General features: G+C 42.1%; 1 protein-coding gene across 1 annotated transcript in view; it reads right to left on the bottom strand.

Annotated features, from left to right (window-relative positions):
- Positions 1-1,067: 1,067 nt before the first annotated feature.
- OSBPL10 (oxysterol binding protein like 10) overlaps positions 1,068-25,338 on the bottom strand; it is a 111,795-nt gene continuing 87,524 nt past the window's right edge. The window contains exons 8-13 of the mRNA XM_014937625.1: positions 23,567-23,713; positions 16,259-16,742; positions 8,248-8,434; positions 6,642-6,824; positions 5,061-5,214; positions 1,068-4,150 (exon numbers count right to left, since the gene is read on the bottom strand). Coding sequence (XP_014793111.1) covers positions 4,106-4,150; positions 5,061-5,214; positions 6,642-6,824; positions 8,248-8,434; positions 16,259-16,742; positions 23,567-23,713 — 1,200 coding nt within the window. The 3' untranslated portion in view covers positions 1,068-4,105. The remainder of the gene's footprint in view (positions 4,151-5,060; positions 5,215-6,641; positions 6,825-8,247; positions 8,435-16,258; positions 16,743-23,566; positions 23,714-25,338) is intronic.

Here is a 25,338-nt window from a genome sequence, read left to right as displayed (position 1 = left end):
TCCTTTTGTTGTTCTACTAGGTCAAATTTGGAAGCCTAATTGTCACAGAACACTAAAATCTGAAAAGTGCTGCTGCTCCTCTTTGGTTGCTAAGGAACTGAAACTGTGTGTGTCTGGAGCCAGCACTGCCCAAGTTCTGTATCTCTTCATCATCGCTGGGGAAAGCAGCGCGGGCAGGGGGCACCAAGGGTAATCCCACAAGAAATAATTTGAATTGTGGAAGTAATTCCATAACGGGGCGGGGGGGGAGAAAAGTCATTAGTTAAATATCTTGACAGATTTACTTTTGAAAACCCAGTTAAATGCTTTGACTCAGCCCTCTGCAGATATCGGCCCCACTATGAGTAAAAACTGAAAATAAATTGTATTTGGCTGCGAGTAGAACTCTTTAAACCCAGTGTAGGAAGTGCTCCAAGCTGTGGCCGTGCAGCAAATGCAGGGAGAGGCAAGGAACACGCCTGGGGAGTGTTTCTGGCCCTATTTACAGCCAGTACTGTTTCAGTTTTGGATAAAAACAAAACGTTCTGGCACCATGATTTCCAACACTGTGGATAAATGTTTAAAATAAACCAGAACACTTGAAAATAAATAAATCTAACACTTGTAGACCAGGATCCATGAAGCCTGAAAGCACATTTTTCCTCCCCCTGCAAAGTGTCCAATGCTGCAATAATTTCAAGCTGTATTTTAAGAGGTATCTAATCAAGAATCTCTGTTAATGGCAAAGATTAAATGAAGTAATGATTTTCAGAAACAAGGGAACACCTTACCCTGTATTTCTTTTTTCTCTCTCAAAGTAAGGCACGTGTTCCCCAGCCTTTCCAAATCGGGGATGCTGCTGCCCAGCCCTGTTTTTCCCAGTTAAACAGACACTTACCGGGGGGGTGTCTGGCAGCAGGAACAAGGGAAACCCCACCACAATCCAGGGCTGAGCTGAAGGTCACTTCTCTGAGACACAGGCACGGAGCTCGCAGGTGCCCTCGGTGCTGCACCGCCGCTCCCGGGCAGCCCAGTAACCAACACCAGTAACTCACGCTTCAACGGAAAGAGAAAGGGCATCCCAGTGCTAAATGAAACAAACCTTTTATTCATGAGCATTTGTCATTTTAAATTCACAAATTATGAAAGGAAGGCAAATCAGAAGAGACTGCCAGAGCATCTTTCAAATGATAAAGGTATAAATTTTCTTTCCGAACATTTCTAATTTAAGAAAGAAAAAGGTTGCATAGGCTTTCTACAGGTGTGCACAAAAAAAAAAAGTTAAATTGAAGTACATGGATGTTTTTACATTACAATTCAGAGTGTACATTGGCTACTTGAGAAGGAAAAGATTCACTTGCAAGTCCAAGACGGCTACTGGAACAACCTACAGAATAAGGCTTATGAATAGTTACTTTTCAGTCCTGTAAAATATACTGAACACGTAGCTATCAAAAAAATCAAATGAGGCGTGTGAATCTTGTTCTGGAATCTCTCCCTGATGGGATCTTTTCAGAAAGGGCTATTTTTGTGTTTGTCTCCTCCCAAGTTACTTTGGGAAAGAAAGGGCGGTACCGGCATCAGGGGATTGGTCACAGCATCGAACAAAACGGAGCATTTCTCAGAGCACAAGTGGAATGTTGTGGGCATGCAGGAACAACCAACCATGCAGACAGAAAGAAATCTGCAATAAATTACAAGCGTAGAATTATTCAAATTTCTCCTTAAAAGAATGGCTACGGCATCTTTGTTGCCTCGACAGTCCTACCCTCGGAGGTGGGAGAGGTCTACTCTCCCCGGGGAGAGGTCTGCGATGGCTGCTTCTAGTGAGTGTGGGGCTGCTGCTTTGGGGCCTGAAAGTCAAAGTTTGGGAGGATGTTCCACGTGTTTAATTCTCTGTTTCCGACTGTTCTTTGTGATGTTACTACACACTGCAGGAAAACTGCTACTTACTTCTCAGACTAACCTCTAGAACAAGAGTGGATCCAGGACAACGTTAACTCTTGCAGGTGATAAAGTACACCTTCTCCTGATGATGTGTGGTAGCCTTCCAGTGGCTGCTACCGCAGCATCATTTTGGTTTTGTTACAGAAAAACACCAACTATTCCTAAAGATAAGACTTTTTTTCCTTTAAAAAAAAAAAAAAAAAGTGTCAGTTACAAAACCAAGCTCATGAAGTCCACGTTTTTTTTTAAAAAATAGGATTTAAATCATTTATAACATTAATCTTCTAATGTGCAAAAAAAGGACGTACAAGCAGACAAAATAACATTTAGGAGGAAAGAGGAGCCACACCTTCATTAAATAGGGATCTGAAGTTCAAATGTAAAGGTCTATTAAATACTATGTTCAAATGAACAACTAAGGGCATGTTTCCTTGTGCACACACCTCCATTTAGCCTTCTGAGTTGCTTAAGGGATTTTAACATCTAGATTTTAACATCTGCCAAAAATAACTACTATAAAATGCAGGATACACAAGAAGAGATAGAAGCAGTGCTTTGACCTACATGTATTCGTGTGGTATCTCTAAAGCCTAAGTTACTGTATTCAGAAAGCAGAGAGAAGGCACAGAATGAGTCCGCGCTAGAGAGAGGCAGGCACCCATGCTGCTCTGCCTCGGCAATACGGGGGGTTCTGGACGGGGCGCTGCAGGAAGCGGCACCGAGCAGGACTCGGCACGTTTTACACTTGCCCCTTGTTGCCACTTCTCTCAAAACCACCTTCACTTTCAACAAACACAAACTAAAAAAGCAACGAAGCCTTAACACGCTTTCAGAACCCACTTTGTCAGTGTCACAGTGGTTGCCACAAAGCAAGATCAAGCTACAGGATTGTTTACTTACTTTTTCTTTTTACTTTACAAAAAAAATTCTATCCCATTTAATTTGCTTTACTAATAAAGTTATTGTCTCGGTGGAATAATTTACTAAAATTGTTACTTTTACATCAGAAAATCATTCATCTGGAAGGGCTTGTTACATCATCACCTCTACTCATCCAAGTATCTCATTGGAAGCAATCAATGGGGCCAAAAGCAAGAGAAATCACGACACGGGTCTGCCTGGAGCCTCCTCAGGGGAGGAAGGGCTCCGACCAGCCCCGCTGCGGCTGATTCCCCAGAGCAGCACAGGGAAGTCACCCCCTGGCCACGGGGAAGGGGGGCTGACACCCACCACAGCAGCACGGGGCTCCTCTCCCACCCCACAGCAGTCGGGCTCCATGAGGCAAGGGTGAGCTGGAAACACCACCAGCTCCATCTGCCAGAAGGGATTCAGTGGAACATGTAACCATATTAACCCCAAATCAGGGGCACAAGAGCAGCCAGAGGACGCTACGCAGCACAATGGATGACCAGAGCAGCTGGCTCACCAGTGACCACAGATCCATTAAACAGCTGGAAGTACCAATAAACAAAAAAAGTGAGGACGCAACGGGTTAGTGCCAACAACGTTCTCGAGAAGGTATTGCTACTTCTGGTAAGATGGCAGAGAATTCACACTCCTAAGTGACAGGAAACATGCTCTTAAACCAGCGTCCCGGGCAGCGAGCGCTGTCAGTGTATCATTCTTATGTCAAAGTGAGTTACTCAATGAGTGTTTAGACAGGACGACTGCCATTAAGTGACACGTCACGTTTTAAGTGCAAAACATTTTTTGGCAAAAGTGAAAAATAGAAAAACCTTAAACCGGTAACAATAAAAAAGTATTTTCTTAAATACTAGCACAGGGCCTGATCCTGCAAGCACACAACTCGGGGAACCCCAGCTGAGCCCAGCTGGAGTTCTGTGCCCTAACACTTAGAGGAAAAGGTCTTTAAATCACTGTTAGTGTTTATACCTGTTTACATGTAGTGTAAATAACACACACACAAACACACACACACACTGCGTGTATAGCCGTGTGTACGGACGGACGCATGCGCGTGTGTTTGTGTACCCACACACACAAAATGGCTCCTGAATAAACTTGAGCTTGTGGTTATTTTGAGATGCATCATTCACAGTACATCACTTCTCCTTTGGATCTTCTGGTAATGACCTGTTCAGAGACATCCTGAAGTTACAGACTGGATCATTTTCATGCCTTTTTAAGGTGAAGTCGTGAGGCAACCGCTCTATTCCCGTCAATGGCTCTTCCAGAGAGGATTCAAGTAGAGCCAACCATCGCCCTGCAAGGACATGAGGGAGAGTTTACCAGAAAGATACATCCTGGATCTGTGTACATCCACATAAAAGCTGTAATAACACCAATCAACATAACCCTGTCATCTGAAAATTCTGTACTTAATGAATATACAAGTTATCTGGGCAGAAGGGGGAGGAGCAGCAGTGGGAAGATGCAGTGGATGAACTGGTGGTTGAAGGGCTGCACGTAGCAGGTAACTGGAGGGGACAGGCACAGGGGAATGCCCTCAGCCAGCCTCAGTTTCCTTCCCCCTCTCCTCTTAGAAAGGGCAAAGATGAACTTAGTAAAATCTGTTTCATTTCAAGTGGATGAAACCCAAGACTGTGTTTAAGGTGTCCATGATTACTTACATGGGACAAACATCCCCAGATCATGTTCACAGAATCATAGAACTCTAGAGGTTGGACGGGACCTTCAGAGATCCATCCAGTCCAAGGCCCTGCCAGGGCAGGCTCACCCAGAGCAGGCTGGACAGGAACGTATCCAGGTGGGCTTTGAATGTCTCCAGAGAAGAGACTCCACAACCCCTCTGGGCAGCCCGTTCCAGGGCTCTGTCACCCTCAAAGTGACATTGAATTTAGATAAAGATTAGTGGGGGATGTGCGTACACAGCATTTGTAAATTAAGGATTTTCAGGCAAGAAGCACGGCTTTAGGTGCCTAACATTAGGTACCAAAAATTCAAATGAAAGTAAATCTAACAAAAGGAAAGTGAATGAGTTCAGAGAATGGCCATGGAGCAATCCGTTGCTGTCCTTCAACAGCCAAATGGGCAAAAATAAATTTAAGTAGTAAATAGATCAGTTTTATGTACAAAATTAGCTCATGGTGAAGACCACAGACAAGCACCCCCAAGTCTGCAGGAAGATACTACTGGGTCTTGAACGAATGTACCTCTTTGGCAAAATATTTTGGTTTCCACGGTGTCGCAAGAGCCGCGCGTTGCCTCTCCTCTGCCCGCTGCCTCTCCTCCAGGCAGTGCTTGTGTTCTGTCGCCGCGTCAATGTTACCTTCCTTCAGAGAGTTGGTGACGTGCTGCCAGAGGTGCCTGCGTGAGGGAGGAGGAGCAGAAGCCACAGAGTGAGAACTCTGGAGACCAGCACGGGGAGCGCAGACGGGTGCCACATCACCGCAACACTTTTGCAGTCAGATAGCTCATGAACCATGGCTTTGCCAGGACATTCATGGCATTTGTGGACCCCACTTTGAGATTTACTCAACTGCCAGTATTTTGCCACGCAGGTTAACTTCTGTTCATGTCCCTGACTCCACAACCCGAGTGTTTTTCTCAGAGCAGATGGATTTATGTTTGTCGTTTCCTGTTGACATCCTTTACTGATGATCCACCCCCAAATGACATGTGTTTATTCAGTGTTTATTTGCAGTTAATTTTTGAATTCTAATAGAATGTTGGCCCAAAGCCAAGAGTACATTAAACTGGGACGCTGGCTGGAGGAACCGAGGCATCAGTTCTAGGGAGCCCTTCCAGGTGTGTGCTCTATACTCCCCTTAACGATAATTATCAGTTTGGAACCACACTGGGGTTTCCACACAAGTGACTGCACTGCGATGCGATGCCTCCTCACACCACATTCACCTATAGCACCAACTCTCCCCAAAAAAACACTGAGAAGAAACTGACTGCAGCTTCCATGTATTTCCAGGGCAGTTTAAATGAGTTTCTGTTTACAATCTGATAAACTGCATATCCTGCAGAAACATTGGACAGTTGTAATTTGTTTACTAGTATCCAAAAAATACAATAAATACACTGCAGAGCTACTGGTTTCCTTATTTACTGCAACCTTTCTGTTCCTAAACTACAGGGGAAAAATGAGTTTGTGATAAGCAAGCATGTCTAGGAAATAGGAAAATGATATCTGACCCTGCACAATGGCTCAAGACACGCTTCTGTACAATAAAAAGAATGTATTTACAGATAATAAAATGAAGCTTAACTCATGTTTTTAAATCCCCCAATAAAATGTTCCTAAATTCAATAAAAATATTGATTTTTCTGAAGATAAGTGCCAACAGTTATTGACAGTGAATAACAGAATAGTTTTTTCTCTAACGTACCTAGTCATAGTTAGGCATGTGATGTGGGTGCTGGGAGCCTTAAAACCATGTGTGTGTGTATTTATATCTCACATTGGATCGTATTTTACATATTTTTATAACGTACCTAGTCATAGTTAGGCATGTGATGTGGGTGCTGGGAGCCTTAAAAATATGTGTATTTATATCTCACGTTGGATCGTATTTTACATATTTTTATACATATGTATATATTCTAAAAGATATAAAACATGAAAGTGCAGTGTGAATGATAAGATGCAACGTTACTTGCAACAAACTGACTCATCTGAGTACTACAACCACTCAGAAAAGCAGGTGAGAACACTGCCATTACCACTTCTAAGGTCAGTTGTGCCCCCCTGGCCCCTGCCCGCCCGCAGAGCCCTCTGCCCTCACCTCGACTCCAGGGGCCCTTGCTTCGCTATCGGCCGAATCTTCTTCCTCATCACCGGCAGCTTGTTGGTGTCGATCACTTTGGTTTCCCCGTTGCTGTAAGTGAACTCCAGCGTCCCGTTCCACTCTCCCTGTGCCTTGCACACGATGGTGTTGGTGGGGTTGTGTTTCACTTCGGCTGTCACCCTGATTCAAGAGGGCAGAGAGACAGACAGACCACAGAAATTAACGATACTGTTTGTTATCAGCACACGAAAGGCTACAAGCACCTTTTTACACCCGTAAAGTAGTTTTTCGAGCAAAAGGAGTGATGCTGTCTCCACGAAAAAAGACTCAACCCAGGGAAGCTCTCCTAATGCAGCAATAGCCTTTGGGTGACGTTCTCCCAACCCAACTGCCAACCCTGATAGGGCTCTAACCCAGAACTGTTCCCCTCGTCAGCCTGAGAAACAACTACTGAGATTCAGGTGACATTGTCAGTACACACGTTATGTTCACACCTGAACATGATGCTGTCAGATACCTCCATCAAAGACTTCAGATACCTTAATCATCTTTTCTAGCTCTGCAAGTTTACTCTCAGCTGCCGAGAGGCGATGATTAAAGCTCTTGAGGGGTCTGAGAGTGAGCAATGCAGATAGGTAGGACTGGAAAACCAGAAGGCAGAGAGTAGTTTTGTGTGTGTCTCTCTAAGAACATGCACACGTGCTTTAGCCAGCCATGTCAAGTAATCTGCAACCTCAATTAAGTTTTTTAATTACTAGACTAATACAGCACAACCTTCCTAATTTTCACTCACCCTGATGGCCCCAATTATTAATTTACACCTTTTAGAAAAACCCCCTGTCAAAACAGCCCATGTTGATATTTGCCTGACTATCAAAACAGCTGACGCGCATGTGGAAGAACAATTAGACTAACTGAAACAAACCCCAGGTAACTGTGCAAAACCACCCCTCCCCAACAGGCAGCACAGCCTCAGGGTGGACACTGCTACAGCCACCAGCAGAACAGGAGAGGGGTCTGTGTATGTTAATTATTGGGTCATCAATTTGAGCCTGGCCGTCAGACAGGAAGCCATCCTGCACGATGCCTCTGCACACCCTTAATAAAGAAGCACCAAAGACACATAAATAATATTTTCATCATCTGTTTCAGTGCAGAAGTGGGAGTCCCCAGTAGGGAGCTACTGCTCTGGGTGGTGACACTGTCATTTCTCTCTTCCTTACAGGAGCTCCACCCGGAACACCACCGGTTCCTCTACAAGACTCACACAGAAGCAGCAGCTGGTGTAGCAGAAATATTGCCTTTTCTACGTACATTTTTCTGATCCTGCATTTACAGCAATTTTTACAAGCAACAAAGCCTTGGAAGAACACATTCACTTTAGTTTAATGAGAGAAATATATCCTAGTCAGTTAAACGATATAAAATGTATAACTACAATAAACTGGGCTCTGAAGCTGTAAGTCATGTCAGACACTAATAGGAAAAGAAATTCAGACATCAGCCTATAAAATACTCCAACTGAAAAACCAAACAGATCCCAAGAGTCTTGGTATTGAAATTCAGTAGCAAATAAACAAGACGACGACAGTAATTCCTGTACCTGTGGACCTTCCCTCCATAGAATGGCTTGGTGTGGAACGTGACCGTGGCAGAATAGCCCGTTCTGGCACAATTGATGTTGACTTTCCCCCCAAGCTCCACCCACGGGATGGTAAGTATGGAGCGAGCGTAGGCACTAGGCAGGGTGAACACATACTCTTCTTCATGTTCCATCAAGTAAAGAACACCTACATAGGAAGAAGGTTGAAAGTGGCATGATTAAAAGTTCAGTGATAAGACCTGACAGTCACTGCCCCAATGACTGTCATCAACGTGCCCTTCCACAGAAAGCACCATGTGCAACCCGCCTTGAAGGAGGGTACTGTCTGAGAAGGAAAAAATGTCTGCCCTCCAGAACAAATTTCTCAAAAACAAGTATTTTCAAAAGGACACCATTTGAATGTCTGCCCTGAAGTCCTCCACGGTACCAAACAGCTTATCAGAAAATCTGACAGCATTACTTATTTTGTGTTATTGACAAGCAATAAACTGTTAAAGCTGGGGAAAAAAACCCCAACATTTGCTTGCAAAAAGCCATACTGAATATTCAGATGCTCGCTCAGCTCACTCCAGAAAAAATATGGGCATGGCCAAATGGCTCTTCAGTTCTCCATTCAATCAGACACAACCAGGTCACCTCCACCAATTTCTTACTGATGCATTTGTTGGTGGGAGTGAAAAGCTCTCTGGAGGTCTGCCTGGGTGCAACTTAGGACACACACTTAAGGAAGCCATCTAGAAATTTATTATAACTTTGCTTCTTCGTTTCCAAATGCCTGATTTCCCACACAGCCTTTGCAAAAGCCTTGCATTATCATCGAGGGACCACCAGGCCCTGTTGGTTGTTACTACCAAGACCAACATCTCTATCATGCAGGGAAAATTACTGGCAATTCTGTTCTTTAAATGTTATGGGGTTGTAACTAAAAACAACAACATGGAGCAGCAGTAATTTTACAAAATTATTTGGAACTACAAAGAAAGTCGCGTGTCTGATCAGATCTTAGCTTCCTCTGGGGTCAAGGATAGAGCTCTATCCCCACCATAGCTGTAGTTTGCTCTTCAGGATGACAAAGAACAGAATGTAAGACCAGCTGAAGAAGACCTTAAACCTTGCACGCAGAACTAGATCATGCCAAATATCTGTAGAATATTTTTGATTTGAGTTTTACACTCTTTTGTGGCCCATTTAATAACTGCCTAAAGGCCAAAAAAATTACACCTTTGAAAATAATTTTTCACATCAGAGATTGAAAATAACCCATCACAGGAAGCACTTAGAACCCAGAAGTATTTGAAAAAAAAAATTGGGAAAATTATCTTCACATAGTAATAGTATCTGTTGAGAAACAAGATGAGCTTGAGCCCATTGGCCTTCACCACGGGGCAGGCAGGGGAAGAACACATGGGTAGCAGAAGTGATTAATTTGTCTGTTTAAGGGAATAACGACAAAGTTATGGAAAGTAACCCAACATGTAATGACGAAAAAGCATTAAATAGGAACAAAGCATTACTCCTGCCTATATAAAAATACACCCTTCACACTGTATGAAAAGACAAACCTAAAAAACAATCAGTGCTTTAACAGACTCATCACCTTAAATATTGGTTCCAACTAATGGAACTAAACGCAGGCACAGGAAGCTCTGCAACTTGTCACTTCTGCCTTCTGAAACTGCTCCACAGGAAAGCATCTTTTGCAAACAGCAATAGTTTTATGCGGTTTTGCTCAGGATTTCTGCAGCCTCAGCCTGCCAGCCCCAACACAGCCAGCCCTTCCGCTCCGGCACGTGTGGCAGAAACGAGCTGGAGAGTGCAAAAGCACAAACACAGAAGAGCAATGTCTTAAAAGGACCTTTAATCAATTTGCCCCGGCAAGTTCCAAATTCCTCGTGTCGGGTGCTGAACCCTGAGGGCAGGGAAGGGCAGGACACAGGTGGAACACACACACACAGGAGCTGTCTCCAGCCTCCTTGGTTCCACACCTGCAGGTAAAAGGGAGCTCAATGCACTGCAGGGAGGCTGAACTTCCCAACTCACCCAGCCAGGATGAACTTTTACTCAAAAAGCTGATTCTGCTTATTGAACTCATTAAACGGATGCTATAATAACATTACATTAATAAAGAACAATCCCGAAGCCTTTTAACTGGATGATGCTATTCACAAAGGATCAAGGAGAGCTAATGGGCTCTGATCAAACATAGACAGGAGACCTGACACTCTGCAGCAGGGCACGTTCCACACACAGAACTCAACAGGTTTTAGACCCTGCCACCTTTCCTTTCTCCTCCTCTTCTTCTTACTTATTCTCCACCTTTTTCATTACAGTCATGGGCAACAGACCTGATGCAGCAACCAGCCGTGGGGAAATGGCCTGTCACCTCGTGGGGAGCACCACATTTCCCCCGTTTTCATGGTGGAAGCAGAGGCAGAAGCCTCACACTGTCCAAAGCACAGCCTGCCTGAAAGCATCAGCTTCCAACATGACAGTTTTGGGGATTTTGTTGTTGTGAGGCTTTAGTTTTTGGGGTTGTTTTTTTTAAAGACAAAAGGTCTAACAGTGTTACGGTGGGGACTCCTGGGGGAGAACCTCACTGTATTTACAACCCACACCGTCACGTGAGCTTCTCCAGAGCCTCCTACTTCCCTGGGCCCAGCTGTCCTCCTCTGGCTGTCACTGCATGTCCCCAGCGGGAGAGGGAACTGCCACGACCAATGCCATCTCCTTTGGGGTTAGCATGGCTTTGCTTTTGTCTCTCTGATGGGATCGATGGGTTTTTCCTCCGCAGCTGAGCAGAGGGATGCAGAGCTCTACCCAACGCTGCCACGCACGCTCAGAGGCAGACAGCAAGTAACAGCGGTGACCTTCAATGCAAATATTTAACCACCACAGCAGGTTAGAAATTAAAAACCAAACCCAGCTCTCTTGGCGGTATTTTTAGCACCTGGTAGCGTATTTTTTAATTCCTCAAACACCTGAATAAATACATTTTTAATGAAGTGCTATCTCACTTGAAATACGACTCCGGCTCAATAATTATAACCTAAAAAAGAATAAAGGGAAGATCTGAAATATTTTTGCAGCTTGGTAGCACTTTTAGTGTTAACGTGGCCGTTGGTTTTGCATTCCATCGTTCGCAGAGTCCACACACAAAGCCTCGTTGAACTGAGTCACCGTGCAGCCCCCAGCACCACCACGGAGACCCCAGCTCCCGGTGGGAAGAGGAAGGCACAGCCACGCTGAGACTCAGCCCTTGTAGCTGTTTGAATTCATGCCCTGCCAACTTTAAATCTTGAGAAATTGAAGGCAGAAAAACTGAAATCTAGCAGTTCTTTTAAAAAGCGGTGTGTGCTTTTAACATCTGCCTATAAGCATCATTGCGTCGTGAGTGATGTTTAAAGATACCCGCTGGGAACCACACAGGCTATTTCTCTTCCCTTGCTTCCCCAATCTAAGGGATTATGCATTTTTAGCTTAGAAATGGCTGTAAGTAAATAGATGTGAAAAGCTGCAGAAGATTCTCCCATTTTCAGTAACGTTTCCTCCTCTCGTATCAAAGAATCATTTCGGAAACTGCAAATTCCTTTAAAAAAAATCGTAAGTATTTCTAGGCAGCCATTGTGCATGGGAGAACGCACCAGAGAAGCACTCTGGGAGGGACAGTGGATTGAGTAATGTAGTTTATTAGAAAAAAAGCCCACAGAGAAGATTGAACTGTTTATAAACAAGCGTGGAATTTTGAAATTCCCCCTTGAAACGTCCTCAGCACCGTTCACTCCTGCTTTTGACTAAGGCAACATATTCACAGTCATGCTCCTTCCCACCATTCCTCCGCCTGCATTAAACCAAGTGATGTTCACAGCATCTCATTTTCCCTGTTTGACTATTACACGTCCCTCACTGGTGCTGCCGCTTTGTGAATTGATTTTCCAGTAACCCTTATTGACAAATACCCAGAGGAGGCTCGGGATCAATAAGCTGCAGAAGAGGCATGTGAAATTTAATGCTTCCCACCCATTGTATGGAGATCAATCTGACCAACAAATGGTACGTGGGACACCAAGGGCCTCGGGCAGTTTCCTGATTTAACGGGCTCTTGGCTCCGCGTTTTTTGGAACAGGGCAGGAACAGGACTGAGGGACGGGTGGGATGAACCCCACATGGGTGCAGGGCACCACCAGCCACGCAGAATCGGAAGGGAAAACATGGGATGCCAAAAATTGGCTTTTACTGTCTCATAGATGTTCCAGCGAGCTGCGCTGCACCGCTCGTTTTCCAAAGGCTGGAGCCATTTGCTAAATTAAGTAACGAGCGCCGTGCCATACGGAAACTGTCCTGAAACCACTGGGCTAAAAAATATTAATACAAAAATTAGGACTAGGGAAATATTTAGGTAGCTCTAGTTGCGTGGAGCAGTCAATCTTTGGGACTGGTAAATTAAAAAGTCAGTAATGACTCAGGAACAGAAATTATAGACCTCTACATCCATAAACACATACATATATTTGAACAGAAAAAAACCCACAACAAAACAAACCAACCAACCCAACCAACCAACCAAAACCAACAAGAGAAGAAACATTCATTGCTTTCATTTAGATTTACCCTGGAAAGAGCACTGAAACTTTTCCCTACCTATCAAACCCTTTCAAACTTGATTTCAATTTAAAAAATAATTTTTGGAAGCCTATATCTTGCTAGTTTTTGAAACATTTAAAATAGCAGGAGTGAACACACAAGCCATAACTAGCCACTTGATAATACAGAGCAATCCACTTAAACATACTTCATGCTCTCTGCAAAATTAACCCGTAAATCTAAGGTGACAATTTCTGTTGGATTTTGCTGCTTTGGAACAAAACCCAAGAGCAGAAAAGGAAAACACAGAGCCGACACTGAGGTGTGCTCACCACAGCCTTTCCCACTAAAGCATCCTTATCCTACAACCAGTATCTGTTTGAAGATTCTTTGGACCACATAAAAAACATTAAATATTTACATTGACTCTCCCATCCCTTGCTAATTTAAATCTTAATATGATCCTATTCATTACACCCTCTTCTCCTCCCTCACTCTCTCATTAGTACATAATTAACATTAACCAGAATTAGGGACTGCGCACGCAACATGAATTCTTTTATGCAAAACACCCTCTCTTCTATTGAGGGGAGCTTTCCCATGAGGAAACTCAATGCAGAATACTCTGAAGAAAGGGGGGCTTGTTACACAGTGAAGAAAAAATTGAGATATTTCATTAGGAAGCCAGATTTAGACCTCTCATAACCACAGATGAAGGGCCAGCATATAAACCAGCTTCTCACACAGATTTCCAGCAGTGCCTTCCTACCCGTTCTGCAACTCACTTTGAATCAACAAACAAAAATCACAGATAGAAAAAGAAAAAAAAAGAAAAAACCCTCATCACCTTGAGGTGCAACATACACTAAAAAATGCTACAATAAAAATACCGAGCTGTACCCTTTGTATGACAGGCCCATACTGTTCTCAAATCCCTTAATTCTTTAAATTCTTATAGAAGCCTTTGTGCTTCCATGACATCCTATTTCAGCTTATCCACTGCTGCTTCTAACGACAAAGCACAAAAAGCAACATGCTCTATATATATCTAAGGACATTCTGACAAGTTAAAAAAAAAAACCCACTTCAAAACCACCACAGAACCATTACTGGTGTGTTCCTTACACAATAGAGGTCCAAAAACTCAGTACTACTTTATATCTGTGAATAGCCAACTGCAGTAGTAAAAGCTTCATTGAACAGTTTGAAGGACACACAAAACTCTTCAGCAGAGAGCAAAGTTTCAAAACACATCAGTGTCTAGCAGCTACTTTTTTTTTGGTTCAGCAATCTTTCCCCAGTACTCACACTGACCTCAATCTAATACAGAATTTATACTTATGCAAACACATGAGAAAGAAACGTCTGCAGCAGATTCTAATTTTGCACGGCTTAACGTATCTAGACACCAACTTAATGAGGAAGATTTCCCTGGGACTAAAATAAATTTAAAAAAAAATTGAAGAAAATGTAGTTTTGAGTGAAGAAACCACACTGTGAAGCAAACATTTTAAATGGAGACTGTTGGGTTTATGCTGCCTGTTTTCAGGTGAAAGAAAAGCTCCAGTGGTACAACTTCTTGCTGCCCACTGCCAGTCCTCAACATGCAACAGAAACGTTTGGGCTGCACTGGAGCTTTTGCACTGCTGACATCAACAAAAAACTGGGATGACAGCTATAAATTGGTAAATCCAAAGGTCCTCCCAAAATGCCCATCATAAAGACAGCAGCAAACCTTGCAATAAAAGAGTTCAGCGTTGCAGACGCTCCCCAAAGCCTGCCTCCGCTCCTGGGATACCTCCAGGATCATGGAACAAGGGGATAGGGGAGAACTTATTCTCACAAACACACATTAAACAATCCTTGGGGTAGGGAAGTGGTTAATTCCTGGACCCTTTCTCTCTCAAAACTGGGACACATCAGGACTTTGAAGTCTTAAATAATCCCCACAGTAGACACCCCCAATCCCAGGGAACCATGTGTGCTAGCAGCAAGAAAAAGAAATTTCCCTACTCCTACATAATCATAAGTGACTTTGTGTTTAATTTTATTTCCATTAAATAGCTCCCTTCACTGAGAAACAAAGTACTAGAAATGAATATGTACCGGAAAAATGCAGCAAGTGAAAGCAGGGAGGGGGCTGGCAGCAGCCCAGCCAGGAGACGGGCAGAAAGAGCAGTTCCCTTCGGACACTCCCTTCCCAACTTCCTTAACTCCGCATTAAAAGCAAAACACCAAATTCCTAATACGGAAACAGCTGTGCTATTTTAGACTGTAACTATCACAACAAGATCACATCCAGCAGTAAGGAAGTTTCATGGCTCATCTACAAAGAAGGGAGCATTTTGTCATCAGAAAAAAAGCTACTTTAAGTCCTTTCTACTGTTTGAGTTTGTTCTTTAGTTCTGACTAGTAGATATAGCAGAACGTATCTGTATGTTTTCACATAACTGTTTTGTTATTATTAATATGCAAAACCAATCACTACATTTCCCACTCTACTTTTTTTACTACCTTTAATATCATAGTATTTAACATTATGATGACAAAAAGAAGCGTTTACTCTAAGTTGTCCTGGTGCTTCTGAGACTACAGTCTAAAAACCAGATAAGAAAAAACACTAAAACCCATGCAAAGGAAATTACCCTCAAAAGGAAAGGGATTAAATTGCTTAGGAACATTAAATCAATACATTAGAGTCGGTAACGACACTGGTACAGGTGTATTTATGGGTTCAAATCACCCATTGAGAATTTGTTATGATTCCCTATATTTCTGAATACATGTTGAGCAATGACTTATGACAAAGCAGACTGTAAATGTATGATATGGCAAATTACAATTTATAACTCGACTACATGACTTTCTATAAAGCTTGAGATAATACACTAACTTTATACTACAGAAACCATGATTCTCTCCAGAAACTATGAAAAAAAGAATGTTAGGCCTAAGCAAAAACGTGGTTTTTCCTATAGCTTTGTTCCAGTTGTGAAAGTGTTCCACACCAAATCATGTATTACTTTAAAAGTGAGCAAGAAAAACAAAAATATTTTTACAGACTATGCTGTCAGTAGCCATTTGCTACTGCAACTTAATTGTATCTGAAGTATAGTCATATGTTAACAGAAGTATAAGCACATCTGTCAGTAGCCATTTGCTACTGCAACTTAACTGTATCTGAAGTACAGTCGTATGTTAACAGACTCACAGAAGTATAAGCACACATTTATATACATAAAGTTTGTATCACATGCTGTCAGGACAGAAGAAAGTTAGATGGACCCTACTGTTTTCATTCCAAACGTCACAAAAGCAAATAGCCACAAGGTTGAAATGAAAGGTCAGAGGGAGAGGAAGCAGGAAAGTATCTGGAATTCTGCGGTGTTGACACCCACAACATGAAACCAAATAAAAGTGGATTTCTTACCTTCCCCGACCATAGAGACACCTATGGACATGCCCATAAACTTGCTTTTGGTCCATACGTGAGCGTTCACGCACATCTTCTTCTCTTTGCACTCACAGTAAAAGCAAGATACCGGCGGGTGATGGGACACTTGTTCCGCTACAAACCTCAGCTTGTAGCACGTGGACTGGTCCTGGCCAAACTCCTTGGTTGGGTCCTTAGAAACCGTGGAGGCACCGTTAGTTCTGAACGCTTTCACTTTATCTTTAGGCACATCCCAAGAGCAATGAAACGTTTCACCAATTATAGGGTTATAGGGCTTCTTGGCAACCGCTCCCTTTCGGCCTTCATGAAAAGCTGTTAGATAATACTCCACAAAGCAGATAATTCTGTCCTCGGGAGTGGCTCCAGCTGCAATTGACAAAAACAGGTCTGGATGGGCCATGAAATTTGCATACATCTCCAGCAGGGATCTTTTCTCCAAAATAAATGTTGGAAGCACTACCTGTATGCAAAGCAGACAAAGGCAGATATGATTTCCCCATGATCACACTACCACGGGGGAAAGGGGGGGAGAACAGTTAAAACAGCTGCAATTCTGGCCCTGCCAAGTTTCAGGACAGCCTGTCTTCCTCCCCTGCCACAGCAATTTCATTTTCTTTGCAGTGTAAATAATGAAAAAGCAGCAGCCTCGATAGCCATGCAGGCTGCTCCCCATTTCATTACGATTCTCAACAGCAGCTCACACAACAGGGACGGGCTGTTCCGCTCGCATGGAAATCTGCCTTTTCCTCTCCTCTAACAAACCAACCATTGTTCTCCTTGTTTACAGGACAGAAAAACATACTTCAATGCAAATTAATTTACAGCAAACATCAACAAGCCCAACTGATCATAACCGTCCGAAAAGGGAGGGGCACACCCTCCCAAGTCACTACAAGATGAGTATTTTATATATAAACATACACATCACCAACCTGTAAGTGCTGAAGAGTGTAAAGGGTCCATCTACCCATTCTGTCGAACATCTGGGCTCCCAATTTCACACCTGGACCCTTGACCACCCAGTGCATATGTATTAGGTCCTTTCCAGCCTCTAATAAACCAAGCCAACTAGATCCAACCAAAACCAAATCTCAGGCTTGTGTTTCCAAGGATAAAACCGTACCAAGGACCATTCCCAAGAGACTACAGGCAAGAAAAAAAACTCCCCGTTTGTCTCCCTCTGTCCTACACTGTCATTGTAAGATCATGTCCCCTCCAGGTCAAATCCCTTGCCACCCCTACACTATCCTTTCACCCCCAGGCACAGGGCATGTCCTCTCAGTTTCAGATCATACCATATGACTTTAGTGGGACACTGATTGCCTTCACTTTATTTCAGATAAAGCTGAAATAAACAAGAACTGCACAAACTGTTACATCAATGTCCTGGGACTAGAGAGGCACCAGGGGGGCCAGAAATAATCTGGGACTGAGCAGCAGGCAGTGTGCCCTGGAGGGAGCCAGCCCCCAGGGATTTGGAAGCAGTCTCGAGTGGCTCATCTACCAATGCAGATGTTGCCAAAGTCACCCTCTCAGGAATAACCCTTTGTTAGAAGTTTTCAGTGAAATGAGGGATGAGGGCTACATGACCTAAAATAATTTATTTCTCTCCCCTTCTTCTCCCCCACCTTGTGCAGAACCATCCCAGGGGAGCTCAGAGGTCACTCCTGCATCACCAACAAGGAACTTGAATTTGTCTAGAATCAGAGTGGCTCAATCATGCCAGATGCAGATCAACAGCTGTCCTCTGTTAAAACAATTCTGCTTTCCTCTTTAATTCTTCAATGCATTTACTTTCTCCCTTTCCCAAAAGCAAGGGTTATTTACAGCAGGCAGGGAGCCACCCTTCCATCATAAACACATTTGCCTTCCCCCCTGCCGCCCCAGCTTGCTGTTCTGAGCCAGAGCAAAGTACAGTTCAGTCCTTCTGGATCCCATGGATGATAAAATAGAAGCTGTCAAACTTCTATTAATCATTTAGTTCTTTTCAAAGAAAACTTGTAAACATGAAAAAAAAAATCCAATCAGAATGGCTCAAACGCAGTCTTAACAGCTACACAGTTAAGTCAACATGCCACAACTGCAAAAAAAATATAACCGCTCCGCTAACACACACGCTCATTAGCTCTCTCCTCCTGTATGTTATTTACACACATAGAGCCTTTTATAGGCTAATAATTTTTACAAGTTTAGATATAAATCAAGCAAAGTTCTGTCTGCAATATTCCTCTGACTCTGCTCTGGAAGCCTTGAGGACTCTACGCGGTCTCTGTTACCAGCCTAATGAGGCCCCAAAAGATGCAGGACCTTAATTTTACACTATGCGTGGCAGACTCCAGAGTGCTGGAGGCAGCCTACAGTCCCCACGGTGGTGTGACAGCGAGGGGCTGAGGAGACTGCTTTTTAGAAGTGAAATCTAAAACTTTGGAAGGCAAAGTGGAAAGGCAGTAGATTTTCCTAGGGTATTTTTAGCTCTTTAAACAATCCCGTCTTACTTGCAGCACTCTCATTCTGGCCAAATATTCATATGCAATTCAGCATTACTGACCCTCAAGACAGGACCTCATTTTAATATAAATTGTACACTCCGAGATTAGGTTAACAAAGGAGAAACTGACAGCAAAACAGAGGGGAAAAAAATACCCCACACCCCATCACTTCTGTCCAGAAATACCAGCAGTGCCCACCATTTCACTGCAGAGAGTTAACAGGGTAGGGAAACTCCCTGGAATAAGCAGCACTCTGCATCTTGGTATGTCCCAAGTCTCTCTTCTCTAAAAAGAGTGACCTTTATTAGCATGGAAGGAAGAAAAGAAAACTACACACCATACTTAAGATGCTGCAAATTTTATGGTACAACGTTAAGACTTGCTGTGGTTTGATCCTGTTGATTTGATCATATAGTCCTCACATCCACTCCCACAAGTACTAGCTGTGTGCCCTGCAGCTACGTACCTAACACAGCTTCACCACCACAGCCACTAAATGAGGTGTTAGGAATCACTGGACTCTTATCGTTCAGTTTCAAGAACCAATTTAAAATCTGAATAAAGCCTGAACTCCAGCTCATATGATCTTGCTTTAAAAGCCCAACTAAAATGGAAACTACATCCTTAATTATGGCAGGAAAGGACTCACTGCAAAGTGCAGAGTAATTGAATTGTTTCCGCAAAAGGAGATAGAACTACATATGAAAAAGTATTTGAGTTTTAAAGCCTACACAATTCCAAAAGGCTTACAAAATATGCCTAGAAAACACTGCTTTTTACTAAATACTTTCAGTGCCTCAACGTTTCAGTATGTAACACCACCACACACCAACACAGTCCAAAAAAAAAATCAAATCACAGCAGTCAATCTATTTTTTTAATTGGCACTATCTTTACCTCTGTAGAAATAAGCGAAATAGAAATAAACAAATTTGGAAGCATAGGCCATTCTTCTTGCCAGTGTTGGGACTGTCATGCACTTGTACTAGTATTCTAGCTTCCAAAGAAATGAGGTTTTCAACTTTCTGCAGCCAAACAGAATGCACTGTTCAGAAAAATACACTTAGGACCTATATTCTTTATATTGGCTTTGGACTGGACTACAACAATTTAATATTTTTTTTGGTAATTGCATAAGAAGTCAAAATTGCCTAATTTTTTCCTCTGAGAAAAAGTGGGCATGACTACCAAATGGACATAAGAATTTCTGTGGAATAAATACCAAGTTGCTGAAGTCTGAAGCAAAAAATCTCCCACTTGCATTCTAAACTGTTTGAATAATCTCTGTTCTTCCTCTTTCTCAGGCTTCAGGTGAAAAGGAAGCAGTTTAACCGACATTCTTCTGTTTTCATGGAGGTTAAAAAGAGGATATTGGCTCAAAGCTTGATCATAATCTCCTAGATGAATTCACCTACACCTAACCAGACCTGCATGCAACTGAAAAAGGTAAGAGCATGACTTGTTAAGAGCAGAGATATTTATCCCCTCTACTATTTGCTGCGAGGCAAACCATGGGTGTCAGTACCATTCCCTACTTTTTTCAAAAATGTGCCAAGGCACCCCATGCTGAAATGTCCTTCTCTTAGAGGTACAAAAGCTTCCCACTGTTGTCTGTGTTGCTGGGGGAATAATACAAGCTATTTTCATCCTACTTATACTTTAAAATTACAAAGTAGAAGTATATTGCCAAGCAAATTTAAAACTTACAACATCATGAACACACTACAATGTTAACTTACAAAAGGTTGATATTCTGCAGAATTACTGGCAGTCCTTTTTACACAGAATGGCAGCCCTTTATTTTTAGCACATGTGAACTGCGTAGGGAAGGTGAGGGAATGCAGGGGAGTGATCACCCATCTGTACAAACTGTTAGCATTAATTGCAACCCATTAGATGCCATTTGCCAACAAATCCATCAGGCTGCCAGTGGGTTTTGGCGCTATTTTTCATTTTTTAAAAGTCCAAATAACAAATAATTTAGAAACTTATTTTTTCCCCAGCAATTCCATTTTAAGTGAGGTTTGAAGTCCTAGCCCAGTCCAAGGTATCGGTTTTGTATTATGTTTTGCTGCTGTGAACTGCACCCACCCAACTCTCTCTGGCAGCTATTGAAGTCTATTTGGCCACCACAGAGTCAATCCTGTTCTAGCAAATCCCCATGCAGATTTAATACTTCATTGCGGGTGTTTTCTGTCACAGCAGATTTTTACTGTTTAACTCCTCATTAAAAGGCATGGCAGCGTGACACATCTCAGAAGCGAAGCACCTCTGCAACGTTAAATGTGGCTATCAGCACTGTGGGAAACTGATGTCAGTGCAGGCAAGGCCAAGAGTAACTATAAGCCATCACCCCGTAGGAAAAGGAAAAGATGCTGTTCCCTCTGATGTGGTACATGAAGGCAATGATTATGCATCCGGAACTCAAAGCCACCAAGGGCTCAGAAGAGCTCTCTGTTCACGTGTGGAGCACGTTACAATCCATAGCTCACAAAATGAACCAAAGAAACAACCCTTGGGAAGAAGGCACAGGAAAACAGAAACATATAAAACACCCCCTGGTATCAGCAACTGCTGTGCCACAACCACTTCCAGCAGAAGCTGACCAGCATCAAGGCTATCTGAAAGCTGACTTTCAGAGGAATAACGAAAAATGAGAAGAGGTGCAGGCAACAAACCAAGCTTTATCATCACACGTCTGTGGCCCAAAGGGCCTTACGCCAGTAAGCAACGTTAATAAAAAAAGCAGCCAGCTGTCTTGTAATTATTTTTTTTAATCCTCAAAATGGTCAGAATAGTGATGTGCACATGTGGCATGTCTCATTAATACTCATCATATGTGTATTCGTGCATCACACAGACTAGAGATAGATCTAATCTGCCATATGCCTGTTCCTCTTTTCAGACTGAGGGTATTATATCTATATTCATGCATGTTAATATTCTGCCATACTATAGATCTGATGATATTCGTCACTATCCTCAAAAAGTGTGCTCTAAGAACACTATGTAAGAAATAGGTTATCATATACCTTCCTACTTTTAAGTGTCTACACTTCTCTTACATACAGGAATTTCTCTTATTTACATTAATTGTGTGTCTTTGGGATTTTGCTTCCTCTGCCAAGACAAAAAGATGACACTGGAAATCAGGGAAGAAAAATCTTGTTCATTACCAAAGACAAAATGTTTGAAGACACAAGAACACCACAATCTTAGTCTAGTTTAAACATTATGGACTCAGACAGCCTTAGCAAACCAACACAGAAAAGAGGAAGAGCTATGAAAAAATTGAGGACTGTATGAAAAACAAAACCAAAAATGAACTATACATAACCCCAGACATACTAAGAAGTGACAGGTATAAATTATTCACAAATGAAATGATGAAACTTTTGTTCTATTTAGAACAAAACTTTAATTTCTGTGCAGCTATTCAAGAGCTATACTTAGCAACAGATCAATGGGATTGCTCAGTCTTAAAAATGTAAGCATTTTTAAATATTGTCAATTGCTCCAGAGGAAGCAGAAAAGACTATATTGAGAAAGTCTTATTTTGTAAGAAAGTGATACTAAAAAAGATTTTGACTAATATGTAAGATCAAAAAGGAAAGCAGATGAACTCTTCAGAATATCAAAATGCCCATGAGAACAATCTCCTGCAAAGCTTCTTCATGCACAAGGGAAACTCTCTGGTCATTCCAAACATTTTTTTATTTGGGGAGGGGGGGGGGGGGGGGGGGGGCTGGGGGGGTGGTTTCTTTTCTTTGTAGATCCCTGACCCGTCATCCAGTTTTCTCTTCACTTCCCGGGAAAGCACACCCCAGGCTTCTTTCATTTATGCAAAAAAAAAAAAAATTGTTTAGGGAATGGGGGGGAGGGGCTGGCCTAATAATTTTTTTTTTTGGGGGGGGGGGGGGGGGGGAGGTGTGTCAGAATGAGTTGTTCTTATTTTGGGGAAGTGGGTTATAGGGGTTTTCTTTGTTTGGGTTTTTTTAAGTAGAAAACCTTTGTGGAAGGACAGGGTATTCCACATCTTTACAAAAATCCACTTGATTATTTATTAAGCCCCATGAGAAGGTTTCATGGAATGTACGACTACTCAAAAATAGGCATTCTGTGCTTCCAGAACATCCACCTCATTTCCAAAACTCGACTTATGGGAAATTTCTCAGACTCTGTAGCCTCTCTGATCATATCAGTACAGATAAGCTCATAACTATACTGCTTCCAGGACCAGAAGGATGCACAGAAGGTTAAACTGGTGAGCTGCTTAGCACAGACAAGAACAGTGACACACTGAAGACTGTAATTTCTTTACCACCATGGTTTTTTGGAAGCTGCCAAGTAATTAAATGGAATCAAATCTACAAAGCAGTAACTTGAGCACATTATCTCCTTCATCAAAACAACTGCAGTTATTGTTCCTCAAAAACTCAGTGCACCCTGACTTAACATACATGTGAGATACCTATACAATATACGGTCGCTTTGAAAGACTTATAAAAGAATATGGAAGAGTTTTGGGGTTGTTTTTTTTCTTCTTTTTTTCTTTCCCTTCCCCCCACCCCATTCCCTCATACCTAACATATGTGATGTGGTTACTTCCTGTGAAAGCCTGCTTAGCAGGAAACAGCACTCCATAGCTCTCTGGAACTACACCTTTACAAAGAGCCAAAATTCCATGTCCACAGGGGCAAAACGTGCTCACAGGAATCACATGCACACACACACACAGAAGGATGAGAAGAATTAAAAATAATGAACAACTATAAAAGAGATACAGTGTCCATACCCTGGTAAGGTCCATGCCAAGTTTGAGTTGAGAGATGAGATGGAGAATTACACTACGTTGATCATCCATGACTCCTAAATCCTCCTCTTCGTTATCTTCAGTATCTGTCATTTCATCTTCAACTAGGATCAACTCTGAAGCTGAATGCTGAAATGAAAAGAAACATCACCATCTGGACAAAAAGATACAGTATGGGTTTTTTTCCACTATATATGTTTAAAAATGAAGCTTTCTCAATGGAACCAAAGACAGCCTCTGTTAAAACCGAGAAAAGATACAAATTCAAAATAGAAAAATCCAGTGATGGGTTCATAAAGCATTTCAATTCTATCCTCAGAACAAAAGTGGCAAGTATCAAATGCTAATTTAACACATCATCTTCTCATACTGATATTGCAGAGATGCCAGACAAATACCATAGCATATTAAAATAATGGGTCTTCTATTTATTAAATACAAGTACACAGACGAAAATGAGTCTTCAAGAGTTTGTTTCATAAATCTCTCCAGCAAATATTCATACTTCACACCTAAATGTTGCATGACTTGATTTCACACTATATTTTTTTCCTTTCCTCTATCCAATTACAAGTTACATATCTAAGAAAGTCAAGACTATTAACTGAAGGAGACAAAAAGAAGACTACAATTACAGTACACATCTTTGACAAAAAAAACAAAGACATTAGATTTTGGAGGTCAAGGCAACACCATGAGTCTTTCTGACATTTGCAACGCTAAGCTGCTTGGCGGCACAACAATCCCAGTACTGCCCAGTCTCCAGACATACAAGCTGAATATCAAGAGAGAGGAATCACACCATCCCCCTTCAAGAGGGACTTTAAAGCAGAAAGGGATAATGATTTGTGATATTTTATTTCTTCTCAGGGTTTACAATATATTATTAACAATAATCCAAACAGGTGGTGGTTATTTTGTTCAATCCATCAAAACCACTCTGCAAGCCTTCCGGATATGTAAGGTAAGGTAAGCTTTTTGTACTTAAAAAAAAAAAAGTTATGGAATTATAGGTTATGGAGCTGAAAAATTTACAGCCCAGCATTTTATTATTCCCCGAGGATTCCATGCTGTAAATGAGACAACACTACCTGCAAAACTTCACATTCCCTCATGCTAAATAGCATTTCTGCAGAAACAGCCAGTTCATAACAATTTTCAAACATTTTTCATCTCACTGCAGAAGTCTTTACAGATGAAAAGTATCATTAAAACCAGCTGATATTCAGAATAAAGTTTCAAAGAATATTTCTGAATGATCACATTAGAGACCCCTCAGGTGAACAGCAGCTTGTGTAAGGAGAGTGTCTCCGAAATTTAGTTACTACAGATGTTTCCAAGATTTGAATAAAGTAGATTTCTCTTTCTCTCTTTTTTTTTTTTTTTTCAATTGAATAAATGTTTAGTTAGCTATTCCCAAAAGAATAGCTATTTGGTGAAATTCAAGGACATTTGAAAGACGCTTTACTATTCCTTTATTTAGAAAGTAGAATATGTAGATTACATAAAACAGAATCTGGTGAGCTGCAACCTCAACAGCTTGGAGCTTTTCAAAAGGACAAAACCACACTTTCTTCCTCCCACTCCCTCAGAAAAGAAAAGGATAGAACAATAAGCCCTTTCCTCCCAAAATGCACAGCATTATTATCCAACTGACACCTCACTGAGAAGTTCAATTAACATAAAACCTGATAACCTGATAGGAGATTAACAGTCGGGGAGGCAGCATACAGCACCGAAGCCTGGCTCGGCTG

The sequence above is a fragment of the Calidris pugnax genome, unplaced genomic scaffold (genome assembly GCF_001431845.1).
Source record: "Calidris pugnax isolate Ruff unplaced genomic scaffold, ASM143184v1 scaffold11, whole genome shotgun sequence".
Lineage (NCBI taxonomy): Eukaryota > Metazoa > Chordata > Aves > Charadriiformes > Scolopacidae > Calidris > Calidris pugnax.
Note: the sequence above shows the minus strand (reverse complement) of the source record. Positions and strands in the feature narration are given on the sequence as shown.